At 37.8% G+C, this 16,145-nt stretch overlaps 1 protein-coding gene across 6 annotated transcripts in view; it reads left to right on the top strand.

Moving 5' to 3' along the window:
- The first annotated feature begins 2,268 nt into the window (after positions 1-2,268).
- Positions 2,269-16,145, top strand: part of LOC126343901 (juvenile hormone epoxide hydrolase 1-like) — a 64,336-nt gene continuing 50,459 nt past the window's right edge. Inside the window, exons 1-2 of one of the 6 annotated variants that reach the window (XM_050001982.1) lie at positions 2,269-2,403; positions 3,206-3,425. In XM_050001982.1, the coding sequence (XP_049857939.1) occupies positions 3,240-3,425 (186 nt within the window). In that variant the 5' untranslated portion in view covers positions 2,269-2,403; positions 3,206-3,239. Of the gene's footprint in view, positions 3,129-3,205; positions 3,426-16,145 lie in introns of all 6 variants that reach the window. The other 5 variants (XM_050001979.1, XM_050001983.1, XM_050001980.1 and 2 more) reach the window with 5 other exon arrangements.

Genomic DNA, 16,145 nt, shown 5'->3' with positions numbered 1-16,145 from the left:
ATAGCATCAATGTCAGAACTGCTTTGGATTGACAGATACAGTTTTCTTCTTGTTTTACCAGATACCTCTATTCCTTGAATAATCCCTGGGTTCTTTGTAGACTTTTCTCTAACCTTGGTCTGTCTTGGGGGGAAGATGTGTTCAAGTAAGATAACCAATTTATTAGCAAAAGTGTTATATTTTTCATTCACGCCATAAGCACTGTAAACATCACTCCAGTGAATGTCTCTGAGGAGTGTCCTAAATTAATCAATTTTTGGCTTATTGATTGTCCTCTTGAGTTGAAATTTAACAGATTTTATATCCAGTTCATTATTAACATTTAACACATGGAACTGTGTGTCATGGTCTTTGACTATTGGTTTTTTACTATAATTTTGTTCCTTGGCCTTTTCTATAAAGATATTATCAATGGCTGTTTGTGAGTAATTGGCTACCCTTAGTTGGGAACTTAACAATGGTACTTAAGTTGAATGATAGTGTTACTGACTCATATAAGTTCTTCTGGCAGAGTCTTTAAGGAAATCTACATTGAAGTCACCAGCAACCACTATTTCTTTGTTTTTGGTTCTTAAATGGGTCAGTACAGCTTCAAGGTGGTTTATGAACAGGTTAAAGTTACCTGCAGGTGCTTAATATACATTTAATATTATGAAGGATTTTATGTGAAATTCTACTTCTGTTGCACACCTTTCCATATGCTGTACTAGGCAAAATTCATGAGTGTCTATGTTCTTAAATTTATGACAGTTCCTGATGAATATGACAACTCCTCATTTCCCCATTTCTGCTCTACAAAAGTGAGATGTTAATCTAAACCCTGTAACACTTAAAAGTTCTATACCAGTGGTCTCATGATGTTCAGAGAGGCAGATTATGTCAGCTGGATTTAAGGACTCTAATTCATCTCTGCAGATAATTTATTCATTAATTTTATTCTCAGTCCTCAAATATTTTGATGCAATAAAGATAGTTGACATTTCACACTGACTGAGTTAAAATTAGGTAGAGTTGAAATTTCTGCTGATTGTTGAAAATTCTTAACCAACAGCTGTTTATGCTGATTTAATAAGCTAGAATTATGTTGTTGTTTTTTTTCTCACTTTGAAGTTTTGTCTCAATCCTAACATCTTTTAAAACTTGGTTTCTTTCTGTCCTCCCTACCCTAAAAAAAGAGTCTTTTCTGAATCCTGTAACCACTAGTGTTTTATCACTCATGATAGTGACCCCCTCCTTTAACGTTTCTGCTATTTTCTCACGCCAGTTTACCCTTCCCTTTCCTGTTGAGGTGAAGGCTATCCCTACTATAGTCCCACCTATTGAGAGAATCAACAGGAACCATACCAATGTGTGACCCTGCACCCAACAGAAGCAACCATTCCAACTCCAAATTAACTCTCCTGACAGAAGAGTTCAAATGAGGTCAGTCTTGGCGCCCAAGAACAGATACAAACTCAACACTAGTACACTTCGATGCTGATGCAATCTTTGCCAGGTCACACTCTGTTCTGTACCCAGGATCTCTGTCAGTACAATTTTCTGGCCCACCCACTATAGGCATGGTGTCTTCCCTAGTGAAATCTTTTCAAAGTGATCCTAAATTTTCTGTCACCTGCCCTAGATCAGCACTAGGTTTAAAAAAATTGGTGACCTGGTGTTCTGATCCTAGTTCATCCTGCAAAAGTTGGCCAGTACTTCTTCCAGGGGAACTACCTAACAACAACATTTCCTTTCTCTTTACTGATTTCCCTACATTCTTACTCTTCAATTTGCTGCTGAAAGTTTGTTGTGCCCTGTCTACACCCACAGCTGCTTTCATTACTGCAGGGTCAGTTTCTGTACACGGGCTGTCGCCTGCATTTGTCACACTCACAGCACTGATGGTTTGAAAATGGACGCAGGTGTCCGATGCCAATCACCATCAGGAAATAAATAATAGATACTTCTCAATGCAACTTATGACGGAGTTACAACCACTTATTTCAATTATAACACAAGTTCGAAAATACACTTTATGATAAAATACCTAAGAGTGAAATGTACGGTAAAGTGCAGCAGAATAATTGTGAAAAGTCATTTGGGAACACCTGAGGGCATTGACGCAGCGGTAAGATTGTTTGCCGATTAAATTAGGGCAGTTCACTTTTTGCACTGTTTTTTCCGTAATTGTCCCAGTTTTTCCTAAACTTTTTTAAATGCCCAGTTTTTTAATAAAAATTAAATGGACACACATAGAAAAAATATGTGTATGTATCAAGATTATTTATATCGATGGTGCGCAAATAGCTGCACTGTATATGCTTGTATCGATGTTTCGAATGCAACTAACGTATCGACAGAACAGCGCGACACGGATACGTCACTGAGTTTCAAAAAGTGTTTAATAACATTCGTGATAAGGAGGTATAGTTAGGTTTTGCCTTTGCCAGTTCTTGACGTTTGCTGAGTCACCTGTTGTAATGTCTTGATTAAGAAGCGTAGTTAGACACTGAAACAAGAGTAAATCATAGCTGTCACTGTCAGTGAAAAAGAGTTTGTAGCTTTAAAGGTATGAGGTCCCAAAAAGATTCACGTAAAACCATAATTTCTATCGAAATAACACTTGCCGTTAAAAGCACCTGCTTTAGTATCTGTCTCACGAAGCGTTAAAATGCCAGAAAAATTATTGTTTTGTGATAAGCAATATTTCTGCTGATATGCCGGTATCAGTGCAGCTCCCATCTAAATTTCCAAGATCTACCTTTGTAAGGAATACTTTAACTTTATTACGGATGTTTTCGCTGTGATTTTATGGTGCTGTCTATTCAGTTGGTATATGTATTTTATGACCTAAGAGATTAATTTCTTAAGTGTAGTGCCTAGGCAGTAATTCAGAAAGGTTTGACACCTGAACATGGAGATTTCAAAAACCGTGTTTAACCGCCAGACAACGAAGAAACTAAGTCAGTATTAGAGACCTCATGAAGTTTCGCATTTAGATTTCTCCTCCATGCAGATTGATTGATTTTTACTTGGCCCTATTTGATCACATTTTGTGCAATGTATGTGCTTGTAAATAGGACAAGTCAATGTAATCCAATGTCTCAAGCCTACATATTACTGTACAAAAACTCAAACTGGCAAATAGGGCAGTAATGTTACCTACATTGTTTCATTTGACAGCACTAATTGTGTACATAATAAATGGTATTTTTTGGTCTTCTAGAAAATATAAATTCTACAATTACCTTTCCCTCAGAATGGGTGCCCTAGGAAGATATGGATTCTTCATTGTAAGCACACTGGGGCTATTTAGTGCTATATTTTGGACATACATATCACAAGTACCACCACTTCCGGAAATTAAACCTCAATGGTGGGGTCCAGGCCAGCCTCGGGCAGTCGACAGATCGATAAGACCATTCAAGATAAACGTATCAGATGAGGTAATAAATTATTTTTAATTTTCTGTGCCTTATGTTAATTTATTATATAAATCTCATGTTCAGTAAATCTGTCAGATTTTTTTCCCACTAAACACTCCATGTAGAATCCTATTTGTTTTTTCTTAATTTATTATTAATCTAGGTGTACCCAGCAAAAAATTTATGCATGGAGTGTTGTTAAGTTTTATGTTTACCACTGGAGCCATTATCTTCCTACATGAATTTTTTTAGGTAAAAATAAGGAAATGTCATTCTGAGTTAGTGTCAAAATTTTAATAAAATTCTCGTACAGTACATAGTTTTAATCTATTTTATTTGATCACTGCCAACCCCTGCAGTCATGGGTATTAAGATTGTATGAAGAAACCAACAAATCCTGCACTGTTCCCTCGTCACTGATGCTACCACTGCTATTGCTGCCATCACATCTCACCCTCCCCTATTCCATCCCAGCTACTGAGAGAAGTTTGAAACAAGAATAAAAACGTGACATGCACATAAAGCAATCAACTGTTTAAGCAAAAGAGAATTTCCTGTTCAAACTGCCACAGCCTTTATTGTCGGTACCTTGTGGACTTTTAATTTTGGGTGCAGACATGTTTGTCACAATAGTAGTTGGCTCAGATTAATCACCATGGCAGGCAAACTGTTGGCAAATACAAATGTCATAAACTGAGGGTCATTTCTGGTTAAGGATGATAAAACTGGCAGTAAGCCTAGACACTCGATTGACACTTTCTACTACTAGCCCACCAATGTGAGAGAACGGTTGTACTCATGACTTTAGAAGAATTATTATTGATGACCTGAGAAGTCTTCATGGTTGTCTTTAATGCATTTTGATAGTAATAATTATTATGAACAATACAATTTATTTGTAATAAAATACCACAGGAAACATTACATTTGAAACAACTGCTACATACCTTACCCCCACAGTAGGGGCCTATGGTAACTTGTGCATTGTACTTTTACATTCTCATTCCATTTGTAGATCTATATGGACACAGAGTCATGAAGTTGCTTGTAAAATTGCAATACCAGAAATAGAATGGTGCAGTTGTACATACTAATGTGTTTTTTGGGACAGTGGGTATGATTTGGCAACTGCTTCATGAGGCCAAACTAGAAAGCAAGCATGCAGCCTCCTAGGAGAGGCTTCATAATGAACATCTACTGTCCTCTTTTGTCTGTCAAGGAAAGTATTGGTCTTGAGTGGCAAGACCTAATAAGCTGTGATAAGTCAGTATATTTATAGAAAAATGATTTTCCAGTATGAGTGTATAGGCTGCATGGTGTCTATTTTGACACCAAATATATCTGCAGGACACCACAAATTGGCTAGTTTGTAACTGAAGTGTTCCTCTGGACTTTGAGTGCTTCACTGGATAAAGAGACAACATGGTGCTACCAAGTATGTCTGTATTTTGAGTAATATTGTGATAGCATTAAGGCAATAACTGCAGTGGCTGTCAAAAATTTGGAAACACCATGAAAAATACAATCTTGGAATTAAATGCAGATGCTAGCCAGTCCTGCAGGTTGTGCTATTGTTTTTGACCATGAACAGTGCTTGGACAATATCCGCAATACATTGCAAGCATCAGTTGTAGTCAGAATAGTGAGTGCATTATATCAGAACTAAGTGAACTCAAACATGTTGTTTGTTGGTACTTGTATGGTGAGTACTTGCGTGACCGAGATAGCTGAAGGGCTTGGTGTTTCGAGAGGCACCTTAGATCGATTTTTTATACAGGAAAAGTGGAGAAACAGTTTCCACAAATCACAATGCGGATGAAAGTGCGTTGAGTGACTGTGGCAAATTGTTATTTAAGAGGATTATGATGGAAAATAAAAGGATGACAGCTGCAAAAGCTCAATATCACACTTGTGAATCCTGTCAGCACCATAGCAACATGAAGGTAGCTACAGAAATGTCTATAGGGCAAGCTAGAATTCCAAAACTATTCGTCAGTGTTGCAAATGCCCGTACCCAGAAAGCTTGGTGCCAAAGTCTTGAAACCTGGTCTATGGAGCAATAGAAGAAAATCATAGTCGGATGAGTCCTGGTAAACATTGTTTCTAACTTCTGGTCAATTTTACATTAGAAGAACAAAACTTGGTAAGGATTCAGCAATGATTCTAATGACATTTCAGAAAACTTTCCCACAACCAATATTCTTTTTCATCACTTGTGATTTATTTGTAGATTCTCCTCTTCTCCATTGCATAACCTTTCATTAACAACTACACTTAATTATGTACCAAGTACTACAAAGTCTCCCTATAACTGAGCATATGGTCATTTATATAACCATTTAACAGTGAGATTAGACTACTTTGTTAAAACTTACAATATAATTACAATTTTATAACCAAAATTATCTCCCTACAAGACTTGTATTAAAATTTGTTTGGCATTTAACACAATTGCAGTGGCAGTTTTTATCAACATTATCCTTTTTTATGAAATTAGCAAACTAACAACATTCTCATACAGAACAACTACAATATTAATTAGTGGAATCTGACATTTACACTGATCGATGTAGCGCAGTGGTTTGCACACTGGACTCACATTCGGGAGGACGGCAATTCAAACCTGTGTCCAGCCATCGTGATTTAGGTTTTCTTTGAATCTCCTAAATTGCTTCAGGATAATGCTGTGGTGGTTCCTTTGAAAGAGCATGGCTGATTTCCTTCCCAATCCTTCCCTAATCCAAATTTGTTCTCTGTCTCTAATGACCTGTTGTCAACGGGACACTAATCTCCTCCTCCTATTTGAAAATTGTGTACATTTCTTGATGTTAACAATACAATGTTTTATGTATTCCTGTTGTTTGACTTAGATAGCTACACTGCTTGACAAAAAAGTGAAGAACAATATAAAGTCAAATTTACAAAGAACTTAGCAGTATGAGAACTGACCACAACTGTTGGATTCAAATGGGTCATTGATATTCTGAACGTTGTCTCTGGGACCAAGTTGGTGTCGAAGCTGGTCCCACACTTTCTATCATGGCCAGATTTAGGGATCTTACTTGCGGAGTACCCCAACACCACATAGACAGCTGCTAGAGACACATGCTGTGTGTGGACATGAGGCAGGATGTCCATGATGTACCAGTGTTCCATCAGGCTACACTCAGCCATCCCTCAGCTGCGACCTGAAGTCATACTTATGGCTCTTCACACCATGATGCCAGGCTTAACCTCAGTGTGCCTGTCCATATAGTTGGAAGAATGGAAACACTGCTCAGGTCCCTGCCACACTCGCTAACAATGGTCATTTGGGTCAGTGCATCACTCAACACAGTGCAGCCACATTTATCAGCAATCCATGTTTCTTGGTCACATCACCACTCCAAACACAGTTGTACATGTTAAAGGCAAGCTAAACATGGGACAGTAATTAATTAGCCCTGTTGTTGCTGTCTAATGATGTGGATAGTATGACTGCTGCAGGGAGTCAGTTATTTGTTCTTGGATGGCATGTGCAGATGTGAAGGGTTACAATGTGTCTGGTGCGGAATATGGAGATCCTCGCATGTGGTGGTTAGACATGGTTGACTAGAACTGTGTCAAAGAGTATACCTGCCCTCATGCTCCCAAGCAATTAAACATCCACTGCACCGCATCTGAATGTCGCAAAAATCTATATATTGCATGATTCAACTAGGTGACTGAATGGAGATTCACAATGAGGCCCATTTCAAACACTGTTAGGTGCAGATAAAGTTCTCTTGCACAAATACACAGTATTTCTTTGTCCTTCCATGACCACTCAATACCTGACACTGATATGCCTCGTATGTACCCTACCAAACCTGTTAACAACACTAATGTACTCTGGTGGCCTTTCGACCAGTCACAGACAATTCCAACTCTTCCGGTCCACTGCAGCTGCCTAATGCTGTTTCATAGGATGTTGAATGTTGATGGTGAGGGAAGAGGGTGTGGACCACATCTGCTCAAAGGATTTTGAAATCTTGTTCCAGAATTCTCCTATGTGACAAACTGTAACTAATGAGTATGTAATTTGCCAAGCTCATGCACATAAAGTGTTTAATATTATTTTAACAGTATTCTCATTTTGATATTCTGCCTCTATATATTGAGGTGACAAGTCATGGGATGCCTCCTAATATTGTATCAGACCTCCTGTTGTCCAGTGTAGTGCAGCAACTCAATCTGACGAACTCGCCAAGTTGGAAGTTTCCTGCAAAAATATTGAGCCATGCTCCCTGTATAGCCGTCTGTAACTGCACAATTGTTGCAGGTGCAGGATTTTTTGCACGAACTGACTTCTTGATTATGTCCCATAAATGTTAGCTGAGATTCATGTTAGGAGACCTGTCTCGCCAAATAATTTGCTCAAATGATTTGGCCACCCAGATCATCCAACATGAATCTCAATGAACATTTATGGGACTTAATAAGGAGGTCAGTTCATGCACAAAATCCTGCACCTGCAACACTTCTGGTCACAAGCCCAGCAGAGATGCTGTAGCTGATGTCATGCTGTTACCATAGGCACTTGTGTTGGTTATCTGCTGCCATAACTGATTAATGCCAAATTTCATTACACTCTTCTAATGGAGACATTTGTCGGTCATCCCACATTGATTTCCTTGATGCAGTTTTGCTCCTCTGTTATCACCGACAACTCTTCGCAAGTGCTGCTGCTCCCAGTTGCTAAGTGAAGTCTATCAGCCAATGCATTGTCTATGGTGAGAGGTAATGCCTAAAATGTGATATTCTCATCATACTCTTGACACTGTGGATCTCAGAATATTGAATTCCCTAACGATTCTCAAAAACGAATGTCTCATTCTGCATTCAATTCTTGTCGTGCGGCCGTAATCACATCGGAAAGCTTTTCACATGAGTCATCTGAGTACAAGGAGAGCTCCATCAATTTGTTACCCTTTTATACCTTGTGTGTGTGATACTACCACCATTTGTATATGTGCATGTTCCTGTCCTATGACTTTGCCATATCACTGTATACATGCCTCAAAATCAAAATTAATAAACCTAAGCAATTGCTCAGTTACTATGAAACGAAGTTAATTGTTTCATAGTTGTAATTTGCTCATGCCAGCCATGTTGAAAGATAGGGCATCTCCTGCCAGTGTACATTATTTTAACAGTGCTAACTTTAAAATCCAAAGAAAGTAACACACAGCAGTGATGTTAATAATTAGAAAGTGGTACACTACTACTGTAATGACATACTTGTTTGTTTTTATTCGTTTACACTGTTTGTGATATGGTTAAAATCTGTGTCTGGCCATCCTAATTTAGGTTTTCTGTGATTTCCCTAAATATCTTCTGGCAAATGCTGGGATGTTTCCTTTCAAAGGGCGTGGCCAGTTTTCTTCCCAATCCTTCCCTAATCCAATGGGACCGATGCCCTTGCTGTTTTGTCCCCTTGTACCAGCCACACAACCAACCCACACTTTTTGTGGGCTGCACCATAAAAATATTCAAAGCAAAGAGGTCTCTGGCACCAGTTACATGTTAGAAACTGCGCGCTTTGATACGATGAACAAATTGTGCCATCACTGTCAAAACAGCTGTTCGAAACCCTCTTACTTCGCTCTACATTACTTCACGCTTGGGCACTTAAATCAGTTACATCTTCTTGACTCCTCTAAACGTTGTGGGGAATTTATGGTAGAACACATTTGGATTAAAGGGAATCACTCAGTGGAAAGCAGAAGTATTGAGTTGTCAACAGGCACACAAGAAAGAGGAGGAAAGCTTGCTAGCGTTCGGAGTAATCCTTTATCGAATTAGAGTAAAATTTCTCTCTCTCTCTCTCTCTCTCTCTCTCTCTCTCTCTCTCTCTCTCTCTCTCTCTCTCTGTCCATGTAACTGCTAGAGGGATCATTGAACCACCTTCAACTATTTCCCTAGCATTCCACTCTCCAGCAGCGATAGAGAAAAACAAACAATTAAATCTTTCCATGTGAGCTCTGATATCTCTTATAATGATTATTTCTCCCTGTGTAGAAATAAAATATTTCCAGAAGAAAGTTGTGGTTGAAATTTGATGAAAAGACCTTACTGCAGTGAAAAACACCTTGGTTTTAATAATTACCAACCCAAATCACCTGTAATAAACTTGATATTTGCAGTAATACAAAATGAGGTGCCCTTCTTTGTACTTTTTTTTATGTCTCCATCAGTCCTGCCTGGAACGGATGCCATACCATGCAGCAGTAATGCAGAAGAGAATGGACGAGCATAGTTTGAGTCTCTAATGGATCTTTTGCATCTATTAAGTGTTCTGCCAATAAAATGCATTTTTTGGTCTACCTTCCCGACAATATTATCTGTGTGACCATCCCAATTTAAGTTGTTTATAATTGAAATCTGTAGGTATTTAGTTGAATTGACAGCCTTTAGATTTGTGTGATTTATCATGTAACTGAAATTTAATGGATTCCTTTTAATACTCATGCACATGATGTCTTCTTTGCATTATTTAGTGTCAGTTGATACTTTTCACACCATACAGGTACCTTGTTTAGATATTCAGCCTCATCTGTAAACAGTCTAAAAGGCTGCTTACATTGTTTCATTAATAATTTATACGGATTAGTAATTGCGGAGGACCTATAACACTTGTTCAGGGAATGCCAGATATCACTTCCATTTTACTAGATGACTTAACTTTCTCCATTCTACGTGTACATTGTCAGTATATACCGGTAGACACGCTAATGATTACTGTAGCAAGTAAACATTTGTAGACTTTAAGAAGGCATACGACTGTCTCCATAAACCTCCAGTATTAAAAAATTTAAGGAATTTGGACACCATCCAAAACTAATTAAACGAACGGAACTTATTCTAACCAACCCCACATCGAAAGTGGAGTTTAGAAGAGAAATTTCTGAACCATTCTGCATAAAAATGGGTGTTAGACAAGGAGACTATCACCATTATTGTTTAAACTGTGCAGTGGAATATGTAGTCTGAGAACTAAACCAAAGAACATAACAATTGGAAGTAGGAAAAATGATATAAGTTTAATGTTAAAGTGGGTGTGCCGATTTTTAAAAAAAAGCATGAGTAGGTGCATGGCATATTCAGTACCCCACCTACAATGAGAAGTTGTAATTTCTGTAGGAATCAATTAAATAGTTATATTTTTGAGTAATATTATTATATATTTGTTTCAAAAGCTTTAATCAGCACCTGAATGAACAAACTCATGATACAAATAGGTAAAAAAGTAAGAAATACATTATTTAATTCATATATGACCTGACATTTAGCTTCTAACTACTATAAAAATGACTATAAATTTGATTTTAATTGTTTGATGTTAACTCCTTGGAAATATATTGTGCAGTCAATCTCCTCCTGTCAGTATGTAATGCATGTATGCTCTCTAATCAGATACATCTTCCATCGGTTCTTGGTAGAACAACTTTATAATAAATGAAAAGCACCAGTTTTCTTTTGTTCTAAAATATTGTATAACGAAAGCAAACTGGTGCTTTTCTTTATTAAGTTAATGTGCTGCTTCATACAATCTTTTGTCGCGGAGCTGTCTTTTTCCCTTCCGCACACATGTCAATGCACTTTCTACCTCTTCTCTGACGGCCATGCTGTTTCAATGTCTTCTTCTGGATGGAATTTCCTTGTTAGAAATTCCAAAATATTGGTGGCAGTGATATGATCTATTTTTCAAGTGTTCATTCATCAGTGCAAATATCAAATTCTTTACAAAAAAGGAAAAAAAAACCTAACTTCAAATTTTGACAGTTCTTTCTGGTTTGGAAAATGAATGTAAAATTTGGCAATTTATCCAAGCTATTTTTACTATAGTATAAAACACCATAGGGCATCTCCTTGTAATTCTGGAAACAGAGTATCCTGATAGCATTTTGTGTATTGTATCTGGTCCTCCTCTCGAGCGATTGTAATCACTAATGATGATTGGCTTCCCTGTTTTCTGATTGGTATTATCCATGTTGTGTACTGTGAATGGGAGTATCAGTGAGTGATTGCTTTTTGTTGAGCATGACACAAGAGAATTATTACCTTGAAAGCCAAATTTCAGCATTGGCAGGTTGGTTTTTTAGAGGCAAAAATTGATGCAGGATTGACTTTTTGTTCATGCAATGAGTGTCTAGGTCAGTTTTGTCTCTAACATGTTCTGCTAATTGGCAGCTCATGTACCAATTATCAGTGGTCACATTTGTGTGTGTGTATACCTTTGATATGACTGACACACACACACACACACACACACACACACACACACACACACACACACATACATATATATATATATATATATATATATATATATGTATGTATGTATATATGTATATATATATATATATATATATATATATATAAGTTCCGCTGAGCTGTTTGGTACCTTGAAATAATCTATCCATAAGCTTTCCCACAAAATATATTACTGGTGTCAACACTTTTTGTGCCACACATAGCAAATATTTTTTCCCGTATTTGGTAGGTTTGGATAGTATGTGTAGCAACCAGAACTGAGCGAGACCGGAGCACACAGGTCAATGGGCTAACAGTGGTAATGGGAATCAGTGGTACAACGGAGACACACACATCACAGACGAGTAACAACACAACCACAAGGCGACCAGAGCAATGGTGAATAGATAAACAATCACAAGTGCTGTCAGAACACTGTGGTCTGAGCCCAGGCCAAGAGCTTGTGATCAGTGGACTTCAAAAAATAAGTAGGCCACCCTTGGAGGACTCAGTGCATGACAAATCGCAAGACAGGGTCACAGCGCATGTCCACTGCAAAGTGAGTAGCGGCAATGGGAAACCCGTCCAAGGCGTGTTGTTGTTCCAAGTCAATGTGAAAAGAGGAGATCTCCATATGGTCAAGTGCTGGGTCTGGGACTGAGGGTAAACGCAAGAGGACATCCACATTTGCATGTTGTGTAGTAGGTTTGTACTCGATGGTACAATTGTAGGAGCTAAGGAAAAGAGCCCAATGCTGGAGCCTTTGGGCCATTCACTCTGGATGCCAAGAGTGTGGCCCAAAGAGGGGTACTAATGCTACTGTGGTCTGTAACATGGGTAAACTGGGTCCCAAATAGATACACGCAGAATTTCTTCATGGCAGAGACACCTACACCTCTTTCTCGATTCAGGAGTAATTGCACTGGACAGGTGTCAGCATTTTTGATACATAGTCAGTAGGTTCCTCCATACCATCATCATTTAGGTGTGCGAGTACTGCGCCAATGCCATAGGGAGACGTGTCCACAGCCAAAACAAGGATCTGTGATGGGGAAGGGGGCTACAGCAGTGTACAGAAGGTAACATGCGCTTCAGCTGCATGATGGCCTGCACACAGGCGGCTGGCCACTGAAACAGAACGCATTTCTTCCACAACTGGATGGGGGCTACATAATGTGTGCTACCTCCAGAAGGAACCTGAAAGAATAATTCACCATCACCAAAAAAGCCTGCAAGTCTTCAATGTTTTGGGGACATGGAAGTCAGTAGTGGAAACATTATGGTCAGTGGGCTGAATCCCATCTTTGGTGGGCAAGTGGCCAGGGTAGTCCACTTGATCCTGAAAAAACTGGCGTTTGTGCAGACGGCACCTGGGCCCCACATCATGCAGTGTAGTAAAGAGGGTATGTAGGTTTCACAGGTGGTCTTGGTGCAAAGGACCCATAACAATTAAATCGTCAGGGTAATAATGTATGAGCTGGGATGGGTATGGTTAGCTGTTCCAGGTATTTCTGGAAGATCACTGAAGCAGAAGAGATCCTGAAAGGCAAACTTTCGAATCTGTATAAGCCTAATGGGATTTTGATGACAACAATGTGTTGTGATTCCTTATTGAGTGGAATCTATAAATAAGCATCAGCAAGGTCTATTTTAGAGAAACATTCACCTCCAACAAGCTTTCAGAGGAGGTCCTCTTGACATGGTCTGGGGTATTTACTAATTTAATAAACTTTACCAACAATTGCAGAAACTGGTTGCTTTCAGAATAAAATAAAATATCTTAAAGTGTATGACAGTTGGTAAAGTTTACTGAACTGAAAACTACATACCAGCCGATGTCCCCTGGCCATAATGGACCAACAGAGATTGAATGTACCATACCAGGTGTTGGGACAAGCCTGTGAATTTATCAGCAACAAAATTAAATTAATGGTGACAACAACTGTCATTGACTTCATAAGGAGATGTGTATCCGAGGTCGTCACCCCTAGGTTTGCACAATTCAAGATTAAAAAACCCGACTGTGTCAGCTGTACCATTAAGACAAAGAGTGAAGAATTGTGGATGAAACTAGAAATAAGAAATTTGTTCTCTAAATACAATGACAGGAAAAGTCGGTACTTGAATCACCTAAGACTCAGCAGATTGTTAACTTGTAACAAATTAGACAGTTTGTTACTGTTTTATGAGTAGGTAGTAGAAAACAAAAGAGGAACTATTGTTAATAATCACAAAAGAAACTTTGTATTCTCAAATTATACCAGAAATTATACACCAATAATGTGGTTAATTCTAGGAGTCGCCAATTTTTCGATAGAGCAGTTCATAGGACTGACATTATCTTCAATAAGGAAGAACTTGATCTGTTACAAAAGGCAGTAAGTATGCAGTAAACAGATCAATATATAATAAGAACATAAAATCATTGATTTTAGATATTAAAAGAACTTTAAACTACTGTAAGGTCAGCAAACCACATCAGTTTTTCCTGGGTAATAATGTGGCTGAAGCTGTATCTTCACTTCATAGTATAAACAAAAATTGTGAAAACAAGAAAAGTGAAAATGTGAATGACAAGTTAGTTGTACACAGTATCAATGAGAAACTTAAAACCCACGAGACATTTGTCATTAAGGCAGATAAAGGGAATACACTTGTTGTGTTATACATAAGTGAATATATTAATAAGGTAAAGGAATTCTTTGAGAAAAATGGAATTTCCAAAGTTAATCATGATCCCACTAAATATTTTGCTAAGGAGACCAAACATCTTCTAAAGAACATATCCTTTTTATTTTATGGCAGAGTTTGTAAGACTTTAGAGGTTATGAATCCACATGCCCCAAGGTTAAGAGGACAACGTAAGGTACATAAAGTTGATGTTCTTATCAGGCCTATTGTTAGTTATATTGGTACTCCTGCCTGCAAGGTATACGACAAACTGAATGAAATTCTAGTTAATAATTGTATTTTTGAGAGATGTTTCCCTATGAAGAATACTTACAATTTAGTAGGTAAAATACAGACATAAAAATTCTAGGTGGCCCCAAATGGGTATCATTAGATGTGACTAATTCGTACACTAATGTGCCTACAGCAGGATGGATTAGCTGTGTGGTGTTGTTTATCAGTGACATTATCCAATATTTTTCTTAACAATATCGAAGTGTCAGTCTTTGCATAATATCCTGGTTTGCATGACAATGTTCTATATTATTTTCACTATGTGGATGACACCATTGTAATACAAAGAGAAGAATGGTGGCCGTGATAAAAACTTGAGAATTTTCAATAACCTTCACTGAAAAATAAAATTCACAAATGAACAGCATGTTAGTGAAAAAAATTGATTTCCTCGACATATATGTGAGAAATAGGAGTAGTAGGCATAGTTTTGCTATTTTCAGAAAACACACAACTTCAGATGCCATTATACCTTCAAATTCCATGCACTTCAACAGGTACAAAACCTCCTTTTTCTACAGTCTCGTCAGCTGGCTAAGTAAAATCCCATTAGAAAATATAGAAATTGAAAAAGAAAAGAATATACTAAGAGATATAGTGGTAAACAATGGTTACCAACCTGAGACTATTGACTTAATTCATAATAAAATTGTCAGAAAGAACTCTAATTTGCAGCATGAAATTACTCTCACCCAGGTTGAAACCAGTAGAAAAATGCAATCAAGCATGGAGTTTATAGGCCCTATTTCCTAAAGAGTAGCACAAGCATTCCATAAAATCAACATTTAAGTTGGTTTTACTAGTAAAAATACATTACCCAAGGCTCTTTCTCATTCCATCAAGAGACACGATCCTTTTTTGAGGTCAGGGATCTACAAAATTAAATACAGTGACTGTGATGTAATGTATATTGGGCACACCGGTAGAACTTTTAAAGAAATATTTCGAGAGCATACAGCTCTGCATATCATCAAGCATTCTACTTTTAAGGAACACCTGCGAACAACAAAACATAAGATTGTAGGCATTAATGACAATTTAGAGATACTGCATGTTATTGATAAAGGTGGGGCTATGGATGTTTTTGAAGATATGGAAATCTATGTCCATGCGGGGAAAGAACATGGAAATCTTTTAAATGAGCAAGCAGAATCAAACAATAAGTTCTTTTTCGAAATTTTTCAAAACTATTGTGAACTGAAGTCTGGTATCTAAAAAGGAGATTGTATGGGTAGCACCTGTGCGTGTTAGTTCTTCCCGCAGTCTGTTTCGTGCTGTATTTGTTCATCACATGCATGCTACATGTCTATGATTTTATGATGTATCTATCCTTACCATTAACTGTCTTCTTATAACTTTTGACTTGGTGGAAATATCTTTGACCATGTTCATGGAATGTAGGTGGGCTCAGTTGCTGTGTCACGCTTTAGTATGAAGCAGCTGCGCAATGTTAAGTTGAATGCAGCACATATGGATTTGATGTTCATCTTGAACCTTTACTAT

This window comes from Schistocerca gregaria, chromosome 1 (genome assembly GCF_023897955.1).
Source record: "Schistocerca gregaria isolate iqSchGreg1 chromosome 1, iqSchGreg1.2, whole genome shotgun sequence".
Classification (NCBI taxonomy): Eukaryota; Metazoa; Arthropoda; class Insecta; order Orthoptera; family Acrididae; genus Schistocerca; species Schistocerca gregaria.
Note: the sequence above shows the minus strand (reverse complement) of the source record. Positions and strands in the feature narration are given on the sequence as shown.